Source organism: Microtus pennsylvanicus, chromosome 9, assembly GCF_037038515.1.
Source record: "Microtus pennsylvanicus isolate mMicPen1 chromosome 9, mMicPen1.hap1, whole genome shotgun sequence".
Taxonomy (NCBI): Eukaryota; Metazoa; Chordata; class Mammalia; order Rodentia; family Cricetidae; genus Microtus; species Microtus pennsylvanicus.
This window is the reverse complement of record NC_134587.1, coordinates 20,535,040-20,557,366: the sequence shown is the minus strand read 5'-3', so window position 1 is coordinate 20,557,366 and position 22,327 is coordinate 20,535,040. Positions and strand designations below refer to the sequence as shown.

The following is a 22,327-nucleotide window of genomic DNA, read 5'->3' as shown; positions in this document are numbered from 1 at the left end:
CTTAATAATAAAAACATGCATTCAGATATAGGCGTTAATGCTGGCAGATAAGAGAAGCAGAGTGGCCAGCCATTAGAGAGTTCTTACCTCTACAATGCTCAGACCACAGGGGCAATCCTGTCCTCAGACTGCATCCTCAGATTGCAGTGAGCACCTGTCTCTTCCTGCCTTAGATTCCTCTCTCGGCCTAGCCATATCTCTTCCTGTCTCTACCTCCCTAGTGCTAGGGTTAAAGTTGTGTGACTCGCAAGTACTGGGATTAAAGGAGTGAGCCACCACTTCTTGGCTCTGTTTCTCTTTTAGACTTGATCAGTTTTGCACAGCTCAGGGTGACCTTGAACTCACAGAGATCTGTCTGCCTCTGTCTCCTGAGTGCTGAGATTAAAGGTGTGCACCACCAATGCCTGGCCTCTATGGCTAACTAGTGTGGCTAGCTCTGTGCTCTGATCTTCAGGCAAGCTTTATTTGTTAGATAATAAATATCACCATAAACTGGGGTCCTGGCTGGCAAACATCAATGACAGATAGTTACTTTCGTGTAGAAATATCCCATCTGTAAATGAAGACACTCCTGGTAGGCCAGAGGATGTTGTTTGCTAGTAGATCACATGCCTATTAGGAGACCCCGAGTTTAATCCCCAAACCAAAACAAACAACAACAAAACCCCAACTCCACCGAATCAATGAATCTTCATATTGCTTGTCAAACATGCCCTCTCACCACAAAGAGAAAACTTGGGATTGTGTTACTTTATGTAGAACAAACAACTACCTAAAAAATAAAATTTTCTAAAATAAAATAAACCTCAATTTTGATGAGGTCTTTGGTGAACAATGAAATATAGACTTTAGAAAAATTTATAAGATGAATAGCCTCTTAAATTAGTAAATATACTTTAAAAGAAAAAAAGGGATGGATAGAAAATCTAGACATTACAATAAACTTTAGGAGACTTTATTGACCAATTGCAGTGTTCCAATGTTATTTGGGTCCTCATTCAAACAAACCTTAAAATATAATATATAGTAGTTAAAATATTTGTGGGGGTGCTGTATAATTTAGATATTTGGGTATTAACTGACAGAAATGTTCTTGACCGAGAAGGCCTTCTATTTTATACTGCAATACATGTGGATGAAACAATCATCTCTTTCAAGAAAAGTCTCAGACAGGACTGAGGTTAGAGTTGAGACAACACTTACCATGGCTCAATAATTGCTTGGTGTTTCATCATAATACTCAATGAACATATGACAAAGTTGGGCGAAAAAATGACTGAACTGTGATTTCACCATGGGTTGGCCATCTTGTAGGCATGCCTTAAGGACAGACTTGGCAGAATTTATTAAAAGCTTTGGGCTTCCTGTTCAGTGGTCAATTTAGGTAGTCAGTTTATGCTGGATTAAGAGTCTGACACGGGGCCTGAGCTAATGGATTCTTTTGTGACAGGCAGGAGAGGAGAGGCGATTTACAGTGGTGTTTCTACAAGCTGCACTTTAAAAGGGAACAGAGAAACACAGGGGCTTTTATATTGCCATTTTCTCCAGAAACGATTTACATTTTCGTCTTATTCAGAGACAATTTACTCCATGTCAGTCAGTCTGCACAGCCATGCTGAGCATCACAGCGTTAGTTTTGCTTCAGGGAAAAGAGAGAGAGTAATGCCACTCAAATAAATTACCGCAGAAACGTATGAATGACAGGGCGCTCGGCTTCTTTTCCGGATTTTAGACGTCTAAATATGCCCTGAGGAAGTTAGTATGGAAAACCAAAAATGTCGTCTGCTCAAAATGTATTAATTTATTTTGACAGGAATAGACACTCCTAACCAAATTCCACGGGATATAGACGCGATCCCGAGTGATTCCCTTTTAACTGCACAGTGACACAGAGCTGTGCTGCTCTCTGTCGAGCAGTGGGGCTCAGAGCACAGAACGAGGAGACTGTCCCGCTGCTCCGGCTGTGGTGCTTCCTCTCTCTGAGCTGTGGCAAGTTGACAGTCTCCATACAGATTTCTTAAATCGGTGCTTACACACACACACACACACACACACACACACCCGACAGCCTACACCCCACACACATACCACACCCACACTCATACCACACCCACACCACACACACACTCACACCAGACACACACCACACACACACACTCACACCAAACACACACCCACACACACACCATACCCACACACCACACACACACATACCACACATACCACACACACCACACATATACACACACCACACACTCACACACCCCCACTCACACATCACACACAAACCACATCACACACACACCACACACACACATGCACCCTACACACACATTTGTTATCACTTTATGTGCATCTTTAAAAAGAAGAATTAAAAACTGGCTAAACTTGTCAAACCGTCGTCTGCAGAGTTAGATGGGATGGAGAAGGCTCTCACACCCCCCTCCCTGCCTCCTGCAAATTGTCCCTCACTTTAGATAGCACATTTGTCACAACTGAGGAGCCTACAGTGACACATGGCAATCACCCAGAGCCCCTCCCGTCCCTGTTAGGTGTCTCATTTATATAGGAGAAAATGCAGGTCTGCATTTCTGTCATTTCCCTTGCAAGGCCAGGCCAACTGGCACTATGTCCTTCAATTTTTATCTTATAAAAATAGCCCTCCTTCAATTTTAAAGGATAATTTTACAGAGAATAGACCCTGGGTGGCTTCCCTCCCGCCTTTACCACCAGATTCAGAGTCTTCTCGCCTGCTGGTTCCTGAGAAGCCAGAAGTAATTCTTATCTTTGCTCCAGCTTGTGGAAGGTGCTTTCTTACTCTGGCTCCTTTGTGTTTTATTTATCTGAAGTTTGAAAATGATATGTGTAATCCTTAGTCATCTAGGATATGAAATCAAAACTACTTTGAGATTTCATCTGCTACCTGTCAGAATGGCTAAGATCAATGAAATAAATGACAGCTCGTGCTGGTGAGGATGTGGGGTAGGAGGAACCCTGATCTACTGGTGGGAGCGCACACTTGTTCAGCCACTGTGGAAATCAGTATAACGGTTCCTCAGAAGGATGGGGATGGATCTACCTCAAGATCCAGCTAAATCACTCTTGGGCATACACTCAAGGGGATGGTTCATTCTATCACAGAGATACTTGCTCTACTCACGCTACCCAGAAACTGTAAACAACATAGATGTCCCTCAACAGAAGAATGGACAAATGTGATACATTTACCCAATGGAATCATGAAATTTGTAGGTAAACGAATGGAACTATAAAAAAAAAAAATCATCCTGAGTGAGGTAACCCAGACCCAGAAAGACAAATATTATATGAATTTATATATGGATATTAACTGTTAAGTCAATTAAATCAATGAAAACCAAGCTACTGTCCACAGAACCACAGAGATTAGGCATAGAGAGAGGGAGCAGGGAACAGAAAGATTTCCCTAAAAAAGGGAAATAGAACAGATAGGTATGAATAGAAGCCAGGGGTGAGGAGTAGGGCTGTCATGGACCCATGAAGCAGGAACGGGAAGGGGAGAGGAGGAGGATGGAGGGAATGCAGGGAAAGACAGCTAAAATTAAGGGCTATTTGAGGAGTAGTATGGAAGCTTAATACAGTAGAAGATTTGTAAAATATAAACATATATGGAAGCAATCTAAGTGAAATCTCCAAATACTGGGGGAGACAGACCCCATTATTGGACATTCCTGTCACCAAATGAAACTTCTAGTATTGGGAATGAGTTATATCTAGTTGAGTTGTGATCAAAGGTCCCCCATGGGAACCCCCAAACAACCCATACTGTTGCCAAGGTTATGTGTTGTTCTCCACACACCGATAGGAAGGCCCTATTGCTGAAGACAAACACCTGTAGAACTCATTGAACACGGAGAAGTTGAGTTGGTGCCTACCTAGAGTTTTCACCGCTGCACGTTAGTATTCTTGGGGCCAGGAAACAGGGGTGGGGGTGGGGTGAGCTGGTGTTGCAGGGGACTCACTGGGTTGATGTGTGTTCCAGTGCGTGTACTGCATCGGCTCAGGCCTCTGCCCCGCGGTCTTCCAAGTGTACTCTCCTGTGTTGTTTTCGTCCTGAAGAGCTATCCAAAAATAACTGTCTTTCGTTTTTGCCACACTGCTGATGAAACTGTTTAAAAAAGCCTGTTCAAACCTTGAAAAAAAAAGAAAAGAAAAGCAAATTGCTATACAAGTTTCTGGATGATATAAAACATCATTAAAACATAATGAAGGGCACAGAATGGAACCGGAGAGTTTCTTGTTAATTCTCCAGAACACAGCACAAGAAAATACACAAGGACCCTAGTATTTCTAAAAGATGTTAAATGTCAGTGCAACCTCAGAAATATATGAGAGGAGGGAACGTGACTCCCGAAGACTTAATTATTGTAATTGTCCCAAGGACCAGAGACCAGGTCTGTCTCTGCTGTGGGGCCATGCATCTCTAGGAGAAAGATAGCTATTTGATATTTAGGCTGCACACCACACACTTTACCAGCATGAGTGTGGGATAGAGGGGGCAGAGGGAGGAGGGAGGACACTATGCTTCTCTGAATGCGCATTTTCTACCATGGAGTGCATGTGCGCCCTCTCCCCGCACTTGCTTAGGAAGGAAGGAAGTGGAGGAACAATTTTATGTCTCCCAAATCAGTCTGTTCACAGGCATATGGGGTCTTTGTCTTACTCAAATGTGTTCAACTGTGTGTTTTTACTGAAGACAGATTTCAACAAATCCAAGGCATTCCACTCACTAGCATTTTCCCCAAGCAGTTGAATGAATTTGCTCCCAGTGATTGTTGGCCATGCTGCCTTTCAACTACAAATACACCCAAAGCGCGCGCGCACACACACACACACACACACACACACACACACACACACCCTTCTAACAAAGCACAAGTATCCAACTCAACTAGCATTGAATTCAAAGCTTAGTTTGAAACTACTTTTAAAACACAGAAAGTTAAAGGACTTCCAAATGGTGATGACTTCTGGCCATATCTGCTGAGTCAAAGGAAAACATAAGGCCTGGTAAAATTACCCAAGAAACCTCAGGAGAAAGCGCGTTGGACTTTTAACATTCAATTTGAGATTCTTTTTATTGCATGCATTATTCACTTGCTACAGGGAACCAACGCAATGAGACCATTTGTAAAACGGAGGAGCCGCAAAGGGAATGGGGAGGGAATGACGGAGGAACAAAAGGTGACATTAAGATCCTAAGGGCCTCCCCAGTGAAGCGCCTGAGATGCTCCCTGTGGCCAAGCATGCGGGTTTCATCAGACTTTAGTAATAGTTTCTGCAAATGTTCTACCGACAATCAAAATATTACACCTTTAAAACCAGAAACGTTACTTCTAGCCACACCTCAGAGGCAGACCGTTACAGATGTGTATTTCCGAGGAAGGCATAGAAAGCTAAACATCATCTAGATGCAGTGGGAATTTTTCTTACTCTTTCTTGGCTTGTGCGGTCCCAGTGGAAGATCTGCATTACTGATCCCGTCTGCTCCCTAGAACTGCCGTGCTGCAGGCGGAACACCGCTAGTTAGTATGTTGCTGCTAAGACCAGGGCTGTGGCTGGTTCTTCCATTACTTTATCAAGGAATAACAAGAAATGACTTTGTATACTTGGCCTTGGGCATCATCATTTATGGCAATAGTGCTTTTGTAACCTGTTGGTTACAGATTTATTTAGTCCACTCTGATTTGTTATTTTATCACCCTTATTGTTTAAGACGATAGAAACCTACTTATTGATTTTCGTCTATTTTTATGACATGCATATGATATTCAAACATTAACATCTTCAAATAAAAAAATCACTCAGCTTTCCTTGGTCTAATTTATAAGATGGTACCATTAGTAAAATAACTCAGCAAGTGTGTCTTTATTCTAAACCAAACATATCCTCCTAGAGCTGTCTGGGAACTCCCCGTTCATGATCTGGGGCAAGCTCTTGAATATCTGTTTCCAGCTGGCAAAGAAGCAGTTTTATATTCTTTACCAGTTTCTGTCTGATTTCAAATTCTGGATGAAAAGTTCTGATTATGATAATACAGATGGTGTCTGTGAAGAGACACCATGGCGAAGGTGTCTCATAAAACAAAGCATTTAATCTGGGCTCATGGTCCAGGGGGTTAGAAGGCATGACAGCAGGCAGGCATGCTGCTAGAGCAGAAGCTGAGATCTTACATCTGATGAGAGACAGAGACAGAGAGACCAAGAGAGAAAGAGAGACAGGGAATAACTGGGAACTACAATGGGCTGTTTCAAACTCACAGCCCACTTTCAGGGACACACCTCCTCTAACAAAGTCACACCTCCTAATCCTTCCCAAACAGTTCTACCAACTGCAAACCAAACATTCAAATATAGGGACCAATAGGGACGATTCTTATTCAAACAGCCACAGACAGTAACATTTAAAGGTCTTTCTACTCTGTGTTTTAGAAACAGTTACAGAAGAGTTCAGATTTGTATGTCACCTGCCCATTTTGTTTGAATTTCATGATGTTAAATCAAATGTTATCATCGTTTAGGAAAGGAATACCCTTGTGTATATATAGTTTTATGTTATCCTTTGAACCAGGAGAGCAGGATAGTATGCTATGTGGAGAGAATTAAGTGAAGTAAAGATTCTATGAAGTTTTAAAGCATTCAGCAAAGTTGCAGGATACAAATCTCACATTAAAAAGAAAGTCTTTCTTATCTTTAACAATACAAAAAGGAAGCTAAGATAAGAAGTCCATTCACCATAATACCAAAAAGAATGAGATACTTAGGAATAAACCCAAATAAGAAACAAAAAGGACTGAATAACAAATTGCAAGATGCTAATTAAAAAATATCAACGATGCCTGGTGGTGGTGCATCTCTTTTTTATTATTTTATTGAGCTCTACATTTTTCTCTGTTCTCCTCCCTGCCTCTCCCCTCTCCTTCAACCCTCTCCCAAGGTTCCCATGCTCCCAATTTACTCAGGAGATCTTGTCTTTTTCTACTTCCCATGTAGATTAGATCTATGTAAATCTTAGGGTCCTCATTGTTGCCTAGGTTCTCTGGGATTGTGAATTTTAGGCTGGTTTTCTTTGCTTTGTGTTTAAAAACCACCTATGAGTGAGTGCATATGATAATTATCTTTTTGGGTCTGGGCTACCTCACTCAATATGATGTTTTCTAGCTCCATCCATTTGCCTACAAATTTCAAGATGTCATTGTTTTTTCTGCTGTGTAGTACTCCATTGTGTAAATGTGGGTGGTGCACATCTTTAATCCCAGCACTCAGGAGGCAAAGGTAGGTGGATTTCTGAGTTTAAGGCCAGCTTGGTCTATCAAGCGAGTTCCAGGACAGCTAGGGATACACAGAGAAACCCTGTCTTGAAAAGCAAAGCAAGCAAATAAACAAAATCACAAACAAAACCCCCACAAAGACACAAAATGAAAATGAATGGAAAGACATCCCATATTTATAGCTGAGAAAAGTTACTATTACCACTACCACAGTAGGGTATATATTCAATTCAATCACTGAAAATGTCAGCGATATGCTTTTGCAGAATACAAAATTAATTATAAAATCTATGGAGAAATTCAAGATCTTGAATCGTCAAAATGACCATGAAAAAAGAACACTGTTGGATGTCTAAGATTTTTTTTTTTAATTTCAAAGCTTCCATTTCAGGACTATGGTAATCAAAGCAGGGTTATACTGATGTAAGACAGACATACAGACTGGTGGAATAAACTTGAAATAACCACAAAAATAAATGCTTGCATATATGATCAAATAATTTCCAACAGAGCTACTGAGACCATTGGCCAGTCCTTTTAACAAGTGGTTCTGGGAAACCTGAATATATATTTGCAAAACAGGACCCTTTCCTTCTACTGTGTTAAAATATGAACTCAGAGTATACCAAAGACCTAAACGTGAAGCTAAAATTGTTAAATTCTTGGGATAAAACATATGAGGAACGTTTCATGACACTGAATTTGGTAATGGTTTTTGAATCTGACACCAAAGAACAGGCAATAAAATAACAGACAAACTGGGATTTATTAAAATAAAAAGCTTTTGGGCATCAAAGATAAAAAGATGCAAAAAGTAAAAAGGCAATCACAAAATGAAGAAAATATTTTAAATCGCGTGTCAGGTATAGGTTTAATAAACAGAATACATCAAGAACTCCTATAATTCAACAGTAAATACCCTAAATTTGAAAAGGGCCAAGGGCTTAAACAGAAGTTTCACTAACAAAGATGTACAAGTGGCCAAAAATCACATTAGGAAGTGCCCAACACTGGTAATCACCAAGAGAAATAAAAATAATAATCACAGTTACCATGGAATACTATGGCATACTCAGGATGCTAGTCTCAAAACAAAAGAAAGGAGAGCCAGGAGAGAATAAGAAGTAAAGTCTGAATGCGGAGAGACGGGAGTCCTGTGTGTGCTGGTGGGGGCGTGACCCAATATGGAAAGCAGTGTCACAGCTCCTCAAAATATTAAAGATGAAATCATCACGTGATTCAGTAATCTCCCTTCTGAGTATATCCTTGAAGGATTGAAACCAAGGACTCAAGATTGTATATTTATTTAAAGTAGCAGGTTCCCAGTAGTCGGAGGGTGGAAGCAACCCACATATCTACTGAGGGGTAAGTTTGAAAACATTATGTGTGTACAAACGATGGGATATTAACCAGGCCTATAAAGGAGGGAAAGTCTGGCAGTGGATGCAATGCACTAAGTGAAAGGAGCCAGCGACAGCGATACACATAGAAGATGGTCCTGTTTATATCTGGTGCCTTGAATAGTCCAAGTTCTAGAGAATAAAAACAGAAAACTGTTCTTCAGGAAGTGGAGGGGGTGGAGAATGAGAAGCATTTCTGAATCAGTATGGAGTTTTCAGTATGGGAAGAAGAACCATGTTCCAGAGATAGATGGCGCTGGCAGAGGCACAGCACTGCGAATGCATTTAAGACCACTGATGCTCTCTTAAAGTGGTGACAGCGGCACATTTTATTTCATGATTATTTTATCATGTTAATTCAAATTGTGTTTAGGGGCAAATGGCTTTCAAAACAGGGCACTGAGAGATACGGCATTATATGTCTTTTTGGGCAAATTTACAAAATCAAGTAGCACTGGAGTTATTTTGTACAAAACTTTTCATGGCTGATTGGCCCATGGTTCATTGACTTCATTATTGAGCATATAGACAGCACTCTATGGTATCATTGTAATTCAGTTTTTGCATCCTGCTGTCTGGAAGCAAAGGGCCAGACCGGAAGAAGTTTTTCTTTCTTTCTTCTCTAAACAGTAATCCAGTAAATCAAAATCTGTTACTCAGAAAGGGGGCTCTGCTCTTCTCCCCCTTTCTATCCCACAGTGCCATTAAAAAGTCCTAAACCAGAAGTAGTTGCCTTAAAACAAAAGAAATGAGTAATTTGCAGCAGGTGGTTTTAATTGCACCCATCAAACCTGCTACTCTGTTGTGCAGACAGTGGAAAAACCAATTAACAAGTAACTATGAGCCTAGGTGCTCAGAGTGACAGGAGGGTCCGTAACTCAAACAAAAAATCGGTAATGGAAGCAGATGATCCCTAAGCCTGTTAGTGGGTCTCCCGAGTTTGAGAAGACCCCCTTTGCAGGGGTTCACTCTCTTGATATCTATTCAATATAGTACTCGAAGTTTTAGATAAAACAACAAGACAACAAAAGGAGATCAAGGGGATATAAATTGGAGAAGTCAAAGTATTGCTATTTGTAGATGATATGATAGTATACATAAGCGATCCCAGATATTCTACCAGGGGACTCCTACAGCTGATAAACATCTTTGGCAAAGTGGTTGGATACAAGATTAACCAAAAAAAAAATCAGTAGCTCTCTTACAAGTGATAAAAGGACTGAGAAATAAATCAGGGGAACAACCCCCTTCACTATAGCCACATATAATATAAAATATCTCGGTGTAACTCTAACCAAGCAAGTGGAAGACCTGTATAACAAGAACTTCAAGTCTTTGAAGAAAGAAATTGGAGAAGCTACCAGAAGATGCAAAACTCTCCCATGATCATGAAACAGTAGGGTTAACACAGTAAAAATGACCATCATACCAAACCAATCTACAGATTCAATGCAATTCCCATCAAGATTCCCACACAAGTCTTTACAGACCTTGAAAGAACAATACTCAACTTCATATGTAAAAACAAAAACCCCATGATCACTAACAATCGTGTACAATAAAAGAACTGTGGGAGGCATCACCATCCCTGATCTCAAGCTCTACTACAGAGCTGTAGTAATAAAAACAGCCTGGCATTGACATAAAAGCAGACAATTGATCAAGGGGATGGATAAAAAAGACATAAATCCACACATGTATGACACTTGATTTTTGACAAAGAAGCCAAAATTGTACAATGGAGAAAAGAAAGCATCTTCAACAAATGGTGCTGGCGTAACTGGATGTTGACACGTAGAAAACAGATCCATATATATCATCCTGCACAAAACTCAAGTCCAAGTGGATCAAAACCTCAACATACTAAGTATACTGAATCTGATAGGAGAGAAAGTGGGAAGTAGCCTTGGATGCATTGGCATAGGAGACTATTTCCTGAATATAACATCGGCAGTGCAGACACTTAGATTGACAATTAATAACGAGACCCATGAAACTGAAACGCTTCAATAAAGCAAAGGGTGCTGTCAATAGGACAAAACGGCAGCCTACAGAATGGGAAAATATTTTCTCCAACCCCATATCTGACAGAAAACTGATTTCCAAAATATATAAAGAACTTAAGAAACTTGACATCAAAAAACCGAGTAATCCAATTTAAAAATGGGGTACAGAACTAAAAGGAGAATTCTCAACAGAAGACTCAAATGGCAGAGAAATGCTCTAAAAAGTGTTCAACATCCTTAGCCATCATGAAAATACAAATCAAAATGACTCTGAGATTCTATCTTACACCTGTCAGAGTGGCTAAGATCAAAAGCACAAACAACAGCTTGTGCTAAAGAGGATGTGGGGTAAAGGGAGCACTCCTCCATTGGTGGTAGGAGTGCAAACTTGTACAGCCATTTTGGAAATCAATATGGTGGTTTCTCAGAAAATTGAGAATCAATTTCAAGATCAAGTGATACTACTCCTGGGCATATACACAAAGGATGCTCAATTATACCACAAACACACTTGCTCAGTTATGTATATAGCAGCTAGTTTTGTTTTGTTCTTGTTTTTTGAGAGAGGGTTTCCTCTGTAGCTTTGGAGCCTGTCCTGGAACTAGCTTTTGTAGACCAGGCTTCCCTTGAACTCAAAGAGATCTGCCTGTCTCTGCCTCCCACGATCTGGGATTAAAGGCGTGCGTCACTGTCACCCTGCATAACAGCTTTATTTGTAATAGTCAGAAACTGGAAACAACCTGGATGCCCCTCAACCGAAGAACAGATAAAGAAAATTTGGTACCTATGCACAATGGAGTATTAATCAGCTGTTAAAAACGATGACATCAGGAAATTTGAAGGCAAACGGATAGAACAAGAAAAAAAATCATCCTGAGTGAGGTAACCCAGACACAGAAAGACAAACATAATATAGACCCACTCATAACTGGATATTAACTGTATGGTGAAGGATAACCATGCTACAGTCCACAGACTCAGAAAGGATAGGTAACAAGAAGGGCCTAAGGTGGGATGCATGGATCTTCTTGAGACAGGGAAATAGAGAAGATCTTTCCGGTGGACTGGGGGAGGGTGGGGATGGAAAGGAATCGGGTTGGGGGTGGGTGGAGAGGTTGAGTGCTGAAAGAGATGACTGGAAAAGGGGGCTAGGAGCTCTTCAGGGACGTACAGAAACCTGATACAAGCGAAACTTCCACGGACCTACAAGGGTGACCCCAACTAAGACTCCAGCTATGTAACCTGAATTGGCCATCTCCTGTGATCAGATTGGTGATTACCCCAATTGTCATTAAAAAGGGCCTTCATTCAGTAACTGAGGGAAGTAGAGGCACAGACCCACAGTCAGACATTAGGCCGAGCTCAGGGAATCCTGCTGAAGAGAAGGTGAAAGGATTGTAGGAGCCAGAGGGGTCAAGGGCATCATCACAAGAAAGCCCACAGAAACAACCATCTGGCTCATAGGAAGTCACAGAGTCTGAATCAACAACCAGGGAGGCTGTGTGGGACCAACCTAAGCCCTCTACACATATGTGAGAGTTGTGTAGCTTGGTCTATTTGTGGGACTCCTAACAATGGGAGCAGGGCTGTCCCTAGTGATTTAGCTGGCTCTTGGAAACCTAGTCCTCCCATACAATTGCCTTTCCCAGCCTAAACACAAAGGAATGTGTTTAGTCTTAATGCAACTTGATATACCATGCTTTGTTGATACCCATGGGAGGCTTGCCCTTTTCTGGACAGAAAGAGAAAAGGAATTGATGCTGGTTTGGGGGCAGTACATAAAAGGGAGGGGAGGGGAGTTAATGGGAGGAAAGGAGAGAGGCGAAAGAAATAAATAATTTAAAAGAGAAAGCAAGCAAGTAAATTGAACAAGCCACGAGGAGAAAGCCAGCAAGCAGCTCTCGTCCACGGCTGCTGCATCAGCTCCTGCCTCCAGGTTTCCCAGTTGGTTTGAGTTCCTGTCCTGACTTCCTTCAGTGATGAACTTCAAGGGAAGTGTAAGCCACATAAACCCTTTCCTCCCCAAGCTGCTTTTGGTCCTGGTGTTTCATCACAGAAATAGTAACCCTAACTAAGACATGGCTGAGATTAAAGTAAAACAAAACAAAACAAAACACCAAATGTGATGCTCTGCTTTGGAGTCTAACTACTCCTAAGGGTTAGCTGCTAAATGTAGTTTGTTAAAGCAACAAAAAGACAAAACAAACAAACAAACAAAAGACAACCAAACATTTATAGTATCCTCTTGTATCCAGTTTGGAGGAAATGAAGCATTCTGTCCTCAGAATCTAACAGTTGCATGAGGTCCCAAAGGTAGACCAGGAGGGATTTGCCCCTTAGCAGATCTGTGCCTCGGTTTGGGTCCCGTTGGCACTGCGAGCAACCTGCAAGGCTACTTTGGCCTTGCCCAATTGTTCTGTTACTCCTCCTGCCGCACTTGCTCCACTTATGTAAGGTTCTCCCTCTTCAGTTCCGTGTTGCAAAAGGTACAGTCATGCCACCTTTCTTTCTTTCAAAAGCACGTCGGTGCTAAATACGATATCCTTCCCAACATTGGTAGTTAATAAGTAATTTTCTAATAAAAATTGACTTGATTATGATTTTTTTTGGCATGGTCAGATAATGTGTGAGAAGTAATTACCACTGTGGGCATGTGGCAGGGTGAATGTCCTGCCAGCCACGCCTCTGCCAAGTACTGTTCAAAGACACTGTCTCCTCATTACAAACAGAAGACAAAGCCCAAATACAGCTGTCTGTAATAACAAAGCTGGAGAACCGACGGATGTCTTGGACAGTAAAAGCCACCTGAAGTTTTGCCATTTGCCATTTAAAAATCAAGTTAGAAACATCACCAGATTTTAATTCACCTCAATAAATACTCAATCACTTCCTCTTCTACTATGAACCCACTTTCCATGTAGGCAGGCTCTCCTGACAGACTCTTGTCATTACAAAGCCCCTGGCAGAGCAGTCAGGTCAGAGAGTTTGCACTCACCTGCTGGTAACGGTCAGGAGGGCAGGATGGCAATGATACCCATTGGACGCCTCCTCAAAGTTTCTCAGGACGGTGTCGATTTTGTAACAAAATTTGCCATGTCTCTTCCACCCCTTAAAGGAAGAAAAAGAGACATGATCTGGATTAGTTAATGCCAAGAGATCCCTCCTCTCCCTGCACTGCTTTCTCTTCTGACTCGATTAAATTCTTCTTTTCCTGTCACTTTGTATTTTTTACACTCGGAATCACCACTTGCAGGTTTAATTGATTTCTTATTTTATGTTTCAAAAAATGCAACCAACTTCAAAACTTAAACACAACTGAAAAAAGGGGGAAACCACTAAAAAACAGAACAAAACGAAACAGGCGGGATACTCACTCAAGAGCTACCATTCTCTCCCTTCTTCAAAGTCACAGAGTTCCTTTCAAAGCGCTGCGATGTTTGGGTAAAAATAGAGTATTGGCCATGAAGGGAGGACACTCATTTGTTTGAATTCTGACTTCCTCACTAAGCCACTTTATTTTTAAGTGATGAATGCATTATTTAGCAAATATAAGAAACATAATTTAAGAAACATACAAGAAATTACTATTTTAAGAAATATAAGAAAAATAATATAATAAATTATTATTTTAAGAAAGAGAAGAAACACAATCTCTCCACAGCTAGTTCTGCCATCTGCCAAGTAGGGATAAGAGTAGTGTTCATGGCTTCCCAAGGATCAAAGGAGAAAATGCGGCAGAGACCTTGAGTAGAGACAGCAAACTTGGAGGTACAGTCAAGCCAGGTCTAGGTAGTGGGGAGCATTAGGGAATTTTCAGTTTGATTTCACATCCGCTGTGTGGTTCTTAGGGACTTAAGTAGTGTTACTAACCAGTGAATGGGCTGGGCACATCCTGAAGGTCTACCTAGTTCTTCCGAAATCCAGGGTATTTTTTCATTGCTTTTGCTGCTACTGTTTTGAGTCATGGTAGCCCATTCTTGCCTAACCAGGAACCTCCCAAGTTGACCAGATTAGCCTCAAACTTGTGATCCTTCTGCCTTAACCTTCTGGGTGTTAGGACTACAAGAGTCATTGAGTCCAGCTAAAGCAATTGTGTTTTGCTCTCCCCGTCCCACCTGCCCCGTGCTGAGGGTGGAACCCAGGCTTTGGCACACTTGGTAAGTCCTTTGAAACTGAGCTATATCTGAAGCCCCCAGGATGGTCTTGTTTGGTTCATAATGCTTCCAAGTAGAAATGGCTTCCTAATATGGAGACACATATAGGGTTGAGATTTTTCCTGAATTAAGTGGTTGGCCTTTGGAGAAGTAAGAGCATAAGTTCGGGCACTCAGACAAAGACGACAATTCCTAGGTCTGTGGGTTAGCAGCGGGAGCAAGGTAGGGTGGGTCTGTCCCTTAAAGTCATATGGTACAGGGGCTGCCCCTCAGTATAGTCCCTCACCTGACTTCACTTCAGGTTCTAAATATTCCTAAGTCACATGACTCTGTCTGTTCGTTTCTACGTATTCACCAGTTTAAAATGCTTGTCATTTCATGCCACTCCAGTGACCACCAGCTTTTGATCAGACACAAGATGATGTCTAGGATAGTTCTTGGAAAAGGCCTTAGCTCTGTAATGCATTGCAGAACGCTGTACAATTTGGCTAATTTGGCTCAAAAACACCCAGGAAATAAGCCTATCACAGAGCTCCTGCATCCACCTAGGGTCTGTCCGTTCTGCTCTCCCCACCCTTACTCTGTTCTGGGGCCTCAGTACAAAAGTTCTAGACTGAGCTCCCTCAAGCATCCCTGGGCTGTTCTTGGAAAGACGGAAGGAAGAGCAACTCACATTTGACCTTTCTGACAAAGTAGTTCTTATTTACCAGTAGCTTTTGGATAGTAAGATGGAAGAATTGCTCACAGTGTCCAACATCCCCCCAAAAAACTCAGTGGGTAATAAAAATTACAAATTTTCCCATTGAGGTGATCAAGATGGACTATTTGTTTTTAAACAGGGTCTCACTATGTAGCACAGGCTAGCCTGGAGCTTACTGTGGAGTCCAGGCTGGTCCCTAATTCATGAGAGCTAATTAAATAAAATTAACCTGGGCTCAGAGAGGCAGGGTTAGCAACTAGTTAACAGGAAGAAGCAGGGAGGAGCTTAGCGTGGGTGTTTTAGTTGGAATGGTGTGGAAGGGAGAAGCTTCCGGGATGCTAGTAAAGAGAGAAGGTTAGCCAGTTGCTACTCTAACTCTCAGAATTCGTGGGTTTTTGCCCGCACCTTTGGATTTTGAGTTTTATTAGAACAGAGACTTACTTAAAGTTACCCTTAGTGGCAGCAACAGAGCCACTGTCCTACCTCTGGACATTCTGATTCATCATCATCAAGGACTTGTCCTGCTCTTTTACAAACGTAAGAGAGTCTTTCTTGGCAGCCTTTTACTTTCCAGAGTCCTTCCTAAAGGGAAAAGAGTCACAGGATGAGCGAGAGGGTTCCAAGGATGCTGGTGGGCCGCAGTGTTAGGAGCCAGGCTGTGACTAGCAAGGGCTCCCAGTGGGGTGGTCGTCCAGAACCCTGCCTGATCCATCACTCGGTAGCCTGGTGACGGCTCTGCTTGTGGCTGTGAGAACGAATGCAGTTCAGAGCTGGGTGGACTTGAGCGAGGAGGAATTTGGTTGCTGCTGGACATACCTGGAAGCTACCACCAGTCATCCTTGGGGCCAAAATTCATGTTCGACTCCAACGTCTTTCCTTACTCAGCTTTCTCTTTAATTGATCAAATGTATTTAGTTTTTGAGAGTGGGTCTCGCTATGCAGTTCCAGACTACAATTGCTTCAGTCCAGCAATCTTTCTGCTTTGGCTTCCCAAGTACTAGGGCCAGAATTAAAGACATACCAGGGCCCAACTAGTTTCCTCCCTCCCTCCCTCCCTCCCTCCCTCCCTCCCTCCCTCCCTCCCTCCCTCCCTTCTTTTCCCCATCTCTTTCTCTCCCTCATTCCTTTTTTGCTTTCTTTTTTGATGTGTGTAGTGAACATACATGTGTTGGGGGGAGGTGAATGTGCGTGTGCGTGTGCGCGCATGTGTGTGTGCATGTGTGTGTGCATGTGTGTGTAAACCAGAAGTTGACAGTGTCATTCTCAATTGTTTTCCACCTTATTCTTTTTTAAAACCATTTTTTTCTTTTTTCGTTTTTTTATTGATTTTTATTGAGCTCTACATTTTTCTCTGCTCCCCTCCCTGCCTCTCCCCTCCCCCTACAACCCTCCCCCAAGGTCCCCATGCTCCCAAGTTACTCAGGAGATCTTGTCTTTTTCTACTTTCTACTTCCCATGTAGACTAGATCTATGTAAGTCTCTCTTAGAGTCCTCATTGTTGTCTAGGTTTTCTGAGATTGTGATTTGTAGACTGGTTTTCTTTGCTTTATGTTTAAAAACCACCTATGAGTGAGTACATGTGATAATTGTCTTTCTGTGTCTGGATTGCCTCACTCAAAATAATGTTTTCTAAGGTAAAGAGGCTGAATATGGTCAGGGTGTGTGCTACGCTTTGGCAAACATGTCACTGCAACCCCGTTACTGTGTACAATGAATATACACTAATTAAAACACTCCCTAGCCAAATGTTAGCTTTTGTTCTATAAATATGGTAAGTGAAACAATCACACCAGGCAATAGGAAATGAAGGTCATCTTAACTATATATAAAACCAGTGATTCAAAAAACCATCAGCTCCTGAAACTGGGCTGGGTTTCAGCAGAGCTAGATTCACAACAGACATCTAAAGAAATCACTGCGGCTTCCTCCCTGAATGTCACTCAGACACACATTGGTAGCTTGTATAATTATGAATGCGCATGTTTCTGCGAGTCACAAAAGTAAGTGCTTTGAATTTTTTTCATGTTTAGTTGGCACAATTACTTTGTCAAGCTACTTAAGTAGCATTTAATGAGCTGTTTCTTGGGGGTGCTCGACACAACATCCCGTGCTTAGAAAGAATGAGGACCCCTATCAAGCCCTCCAGCCCCCCTTAAACTCAGCCAGTGCTCCACAGCTGTTTGAGCAGAGAGGGGATATTTGCTTAAAATGTCTAATAAATATTCAGATGGCTTGGACTTAAGACCAATTCTGCATAATCTGATGCCTCAGAGAAGTGGGGGACGGCAGCCCGAGAATGTGCATAACGCTAACGTCACTGGCTCCGCCCGTTCGTGGGAGAGCGAGATCTGCCACCGATCCACGGTCTTCAAAGAGGTTCCACATCCTGCACAATCGTTTGCATTTTACTAAGCTAACGGAGCTTCAAAACTCTCACTCTCCAGTGTCCTCCAGCCTTCATCGTCCCTCGCTCTGCACCAGGATGGTCGGCCCCACCACTGTCTACCAAAATGGTGTTTGTTCAAGTAAAACAACAACAACAAAAATCCTGCATCTGAGTCTCCTCCTCTAATTTAGCTAACAATGAAACTTGTTATTTAAAACATCTGATTCCTCTCCTCTCTCCTCTCCTCTCCTCTCCTCTCCTCTCCTCTCCTCTCCTCTCCTCTCCTCTCCTCTCCTCTCCTCTCCTCTCCTCTCCTCTCCTCTCCTCTCCTCTCCCTTCCTCTCCTCTACACAGCCTCCACCCTAGGCTACCCATGGAACAGCCACCCAATTGTTTCTCTGCTATTCTGTCCCCTTCAAACCATTCTGTATGCTATGACCATAGCTATTTTTCAAGTCATGTTTTTCCTCTGTTGCCCTTGGAGTACTCTGATGGCTCTTATACCTTGGTACACCAGCCAGGATTTTTGTAGTCCCTTGTCCCACCCATCTATCATTTCCTTACTACCCGTCATCTGTTTGGCTATGGACGAGGGGCAAGCCTTTGTCTACCTTTGTGTCTTTCTTAGAACCGTTTTTGTCTGTTGTGTAAGGGCTTTTTTTTTTTGAAGTCACAGCTTAAACATCATCTGTTCAAAAAGCCATCCCCCACATGTCCTGTCTGCAGCACCTGCTCTAATCCAAGCTTTGCCCCTCTTTCCTCAGAGTAACAACCGTAGCCTTACCGTGTGTAAGGTAGCCCCGTGAGGAGCAGGCACTGCCTCTCTCGGTCTCTATTATGACACAAGACCCTGGCCTGTGTGGTTCTCAGTGTCAGAACCACAAAACGGATCAAATGAACCAACTTACAGCTTGCTCTGCTGAGACACACAGTTGGCTTCTCTTGGGAAAAATCCGAGGCTCAAGAGGGTGCCAGTTAGTGAAGATGACAGAGGAGCCAGTGGACCATCTAAAGGAGACTGGAGTTCTATTGCTACTCAAACCAATCCATGTTTCTGATGCATTTCCTGTAAGAAATAAATGTAAATTATTTGTAAGGTATTCTATGTATATTTTTATGACACACTAAGCTATCAGTAAGATATACCCTTTCACATGTGATAAATCTTGTTTGAATCTCACTATGATAAACCTCTCTAGGTCACTTTCCCCCCTAATATCCAGGTTTGCTCAACTTAGGCCTTCCAACGTGAGCTAAAGCCAAAGCGAGCACTGGCCAGAACTCCTCCTCTATATTCAAAGTGACCTAAAATGTCTAGTTTTGTGCCTAGAGAAAAGGAAAAATGAAGAGGTTAATTGGATTTTGAAAGGAGAACATTAAAAACATCAACAGAACTCTTCACCTAGGGTAACTTGAATGTTTTTCTGCTCTCCCTCCGCCTCAGCCGAGCACCACAAAACAAGCAGAAGCTCTCCTAGGCATTAACACAGAACAGTAGGTTGCTGGAAAAGCAAACAAAGCCTCACAGCCGGGATGCAGTGAGAAAAGCTAGGTAGCAGAGAGATGCTCAAGTGTTCTTGTTGATACAGGGGACACTGCAGGATTCTTTTAATCCCAAATGCAAAGGATTAGGGAAAAGCACATAGAAGTATTTGTGTTTGCAAACTAAAACCTAACATCTCAAAGATCACCACTTAGAGCTGAGGGATTTTTTTTTGTTTTTAAACACTGAAAAATGAACTCAATAATTTCTAGGATTTTTGGGAAGACTTCATGGCTAACGTATGTCATGGGACAAGGGTGGGTGGGGCCTGGCTTGCTCTGAAGAATTGAAGATGGGAGGCCCAGAAGCCTGGGACCTCTGAGTACGACACACAGCCTGAAAAACACCAAGCCAAAAGAAGTTATTTAAATTATTAACTGAAGTAATTCCCTTTATAAGAGCATAGCACACTGTGGCTAGCCAGTGGCCGTAAAGCTAATTTACAGCTTGAGAGTTTGCATAGAAAATCTTAGGATTGACTTTTTTCTTTTCTTTGATGTCCTTAATATTCTTCTCTTCTCTTTTCTTTCCTTTTTTCCCCTTCCTTTCCCTTCCTTTTCCTTCCTCCTTCCCCCCTTCCTCCCTCCCTTCCTTTCTTTTTTCTGTTTATTTGGAGACAGGGTTTCCCTGTGTGTATCCCTGCCTGTCCTGAAGCTCACTTTGTAGACCAGGCTGGCCTTGAACTCACAGAAATCCTCCTGTCTCTGCCTCCTGAGTGCTGGGATTAAAGGATGAGTCATCACCATCTGGCAAGGAATGACTTGTATAACATCTACTCCTTAAGATTTTTTTAAATTTAAATTTTTAATTGTTTTGAGACTTTAATGTATGGGCACTATGTTTACATAGCTTCTACCCCCTCCTCTCCTTCTCCATTCTGTGTCCCACTGCATCCCCTCTCAAACTCATGATCCCTTCTTCTTTAATTATTTTGCTACATATAATATGCACGTAATCTATTGTCCAGTCAGTGTTGCTCGCATGTATGTGTGTTTAGGGCTGACTACTTGGGATTGAATAACCTATCAGGGGGCTTGTCCCCAGAGAGAACTGGCTCTTCCTCTCTCTGTAGCTTAATTGGCTGTAAGTCTTCTTCTAGGGGTAGGGTCCTATGAGATTTCCCTTATCTACGTTGGCACATCATGAGCGCTGTCATTACGCAGGTCTTGTTTAGTCAATTGTATTGTTAGGATTTCATGGGTGCCACTTCCCTATTATGTCTAGAAGATGCTATCTCATAGCAGGCTTCCTGGCCATCTGGCTCTCACAGTCTTTCTGTTCTGTCTTCCATACATTTTCCAGAGCCTTCTGTGTATGGGTTGTATGGCACAGCCATATCTGATGGGAACAGCAAAAGTCATAAAGCCAGCACAGCTGATGGGCAACCATCCAGCAAAGCCGAGCCGCATGATAGCCACTGTGGCATCTTTGGCTTTCATCTCTACCTGTTGCAACCTGGGGAGACTTTTAATATTTGCACAATTTGGGGATATTGGATTGGTGGAAAAATTTCTTGTGAATCATTTATGCCTTCTCCTAGGAATGCTGCTTCTACGCTTCCCCCAGACAGTCCTGAACATACTATTACCCTGAGAACAGGCTGCCATATGCCTCTAGATTCTTAAAAACTGGGTCATGGGGTTAACGAGTAAGAATGATTATAAAAGATAACCCCGTCTATCAATGATTACCAATGTTTATCAATGATGACAAAACTTGAGGGAAAATGACTGGCAATGATAACTCCGTTCTGTCATAGCTGATTCATGATGACTAACAGATGAGCAAAAGGAAGTGAAATACATGTCCAAAACCAAAAGTGATGCGATCTCTGTTTCGGAACAACAGGAATGTATCCCTGCTTGCTAAATTCTGTATAAATTAAGAAGCACTCTGGCTGCCAGTCAGTCAGGGTGCAAGTTTCTCCTGCCCATCATAGCCCGGCTCCCTCCCTCCCTCGTCCACTCCTTACATCCCCTGCTGGAACCTGCATCTTTATTAGGATGTGCATCCTCCCTGCCCATCTCTCCTAAAATGAAACCAAGAAGTGTCCCGTGTTTGCATCCTCCCATCACTGCTCTACATCCATCCATCTTCAGACCCTGCCCTCCTCTGGAGCTGGACTCCGGCAGTTGTATGTGCACCAATGGGAGTTGGACCCTGCCCCCCATGGTCAGTTGTTACCTCTTGAGATTTAAAAAAAATGTATCTAATTTATTTGGCAAATGTGAAAACGTTACCTAGCTTCTGAATATGACTTGTGGATTTCTGGATTTTTTTTTAGAAATTCTGAATATATATTTATGAATATATATTCCATATCCACTCACATATATACTATATACACACCATAAATATAATATAATATAGACCATACACACACCATAAATACATAATATATACTATATACACACCATAAATATATAACATACATAATACATACGCACCATAAATATATAATATATACTACATACACACCATAAATATATAATATATACTATATACATACCATAAATATAATATATATACTAATCACTTTTAAATAGTTTAAAATTTTTTTTAAACTCAAATTAAAAACTAGAAACATGCTATTTCACAGGTCTTGAATCCAAGGTCTTTGGTGCTTACCATCCCCAAGGAGGTCTATAAGGAACCCCAGCTCTGCTAATGACGTCACATCCATCAACACGCTGTCGTTAGTCTGGCAAGAGTGAAGAGCCTCGTGCCAGGTCCTTTCTTCTTTCTGAAGTTTGTAGCAGTTGCGATTGAAGGGCGCCCAGTCAGGATCACAGTGAGTGGCATGGTATGTCCAAGAGTCGTTTTCTTTAT

General features: G+C 42.0%; 1 protein-coding gene across 2 annotated transcripts in view; it reads right to left on the bottom strand.

Moving 5' to 3' along the window:
* Pla2r1 (phospholipase A2 receptor 1) overlaps positions 1-22,327 on the bottom strand; it is a 107,519-nt gene that overhangs the window by 41,560 nt on the left and 43,632 nt on the right. For both annotated transcript variants that reach the window (XM_075985073.1, XM_075985074.1), the window contains exons 7-11: positions 22,127-22,321; positions 18,864-19,021; positions 16,053-16,151; positions 13,711-13,823; positions 4,002-4,171 (exon numbers count right to left, since the gene is read on the bottom strand). In XM_075985073.1, coding sequence (XP_075841188.1) covers positions 4,002-4,171; positions 13,711-13,823; positions 16,053-16,151; positions 18,864-19,021; positions 22,127-22,321 — 735 coding nt within the window. The remainder of the gene's footprint in view (positions 1-4,001; positions 4,172-13,710; positions 13,824-16,052; positions 16,152-18,863; positions 19,022-22,126; positions 22,322-22,327) is intronic.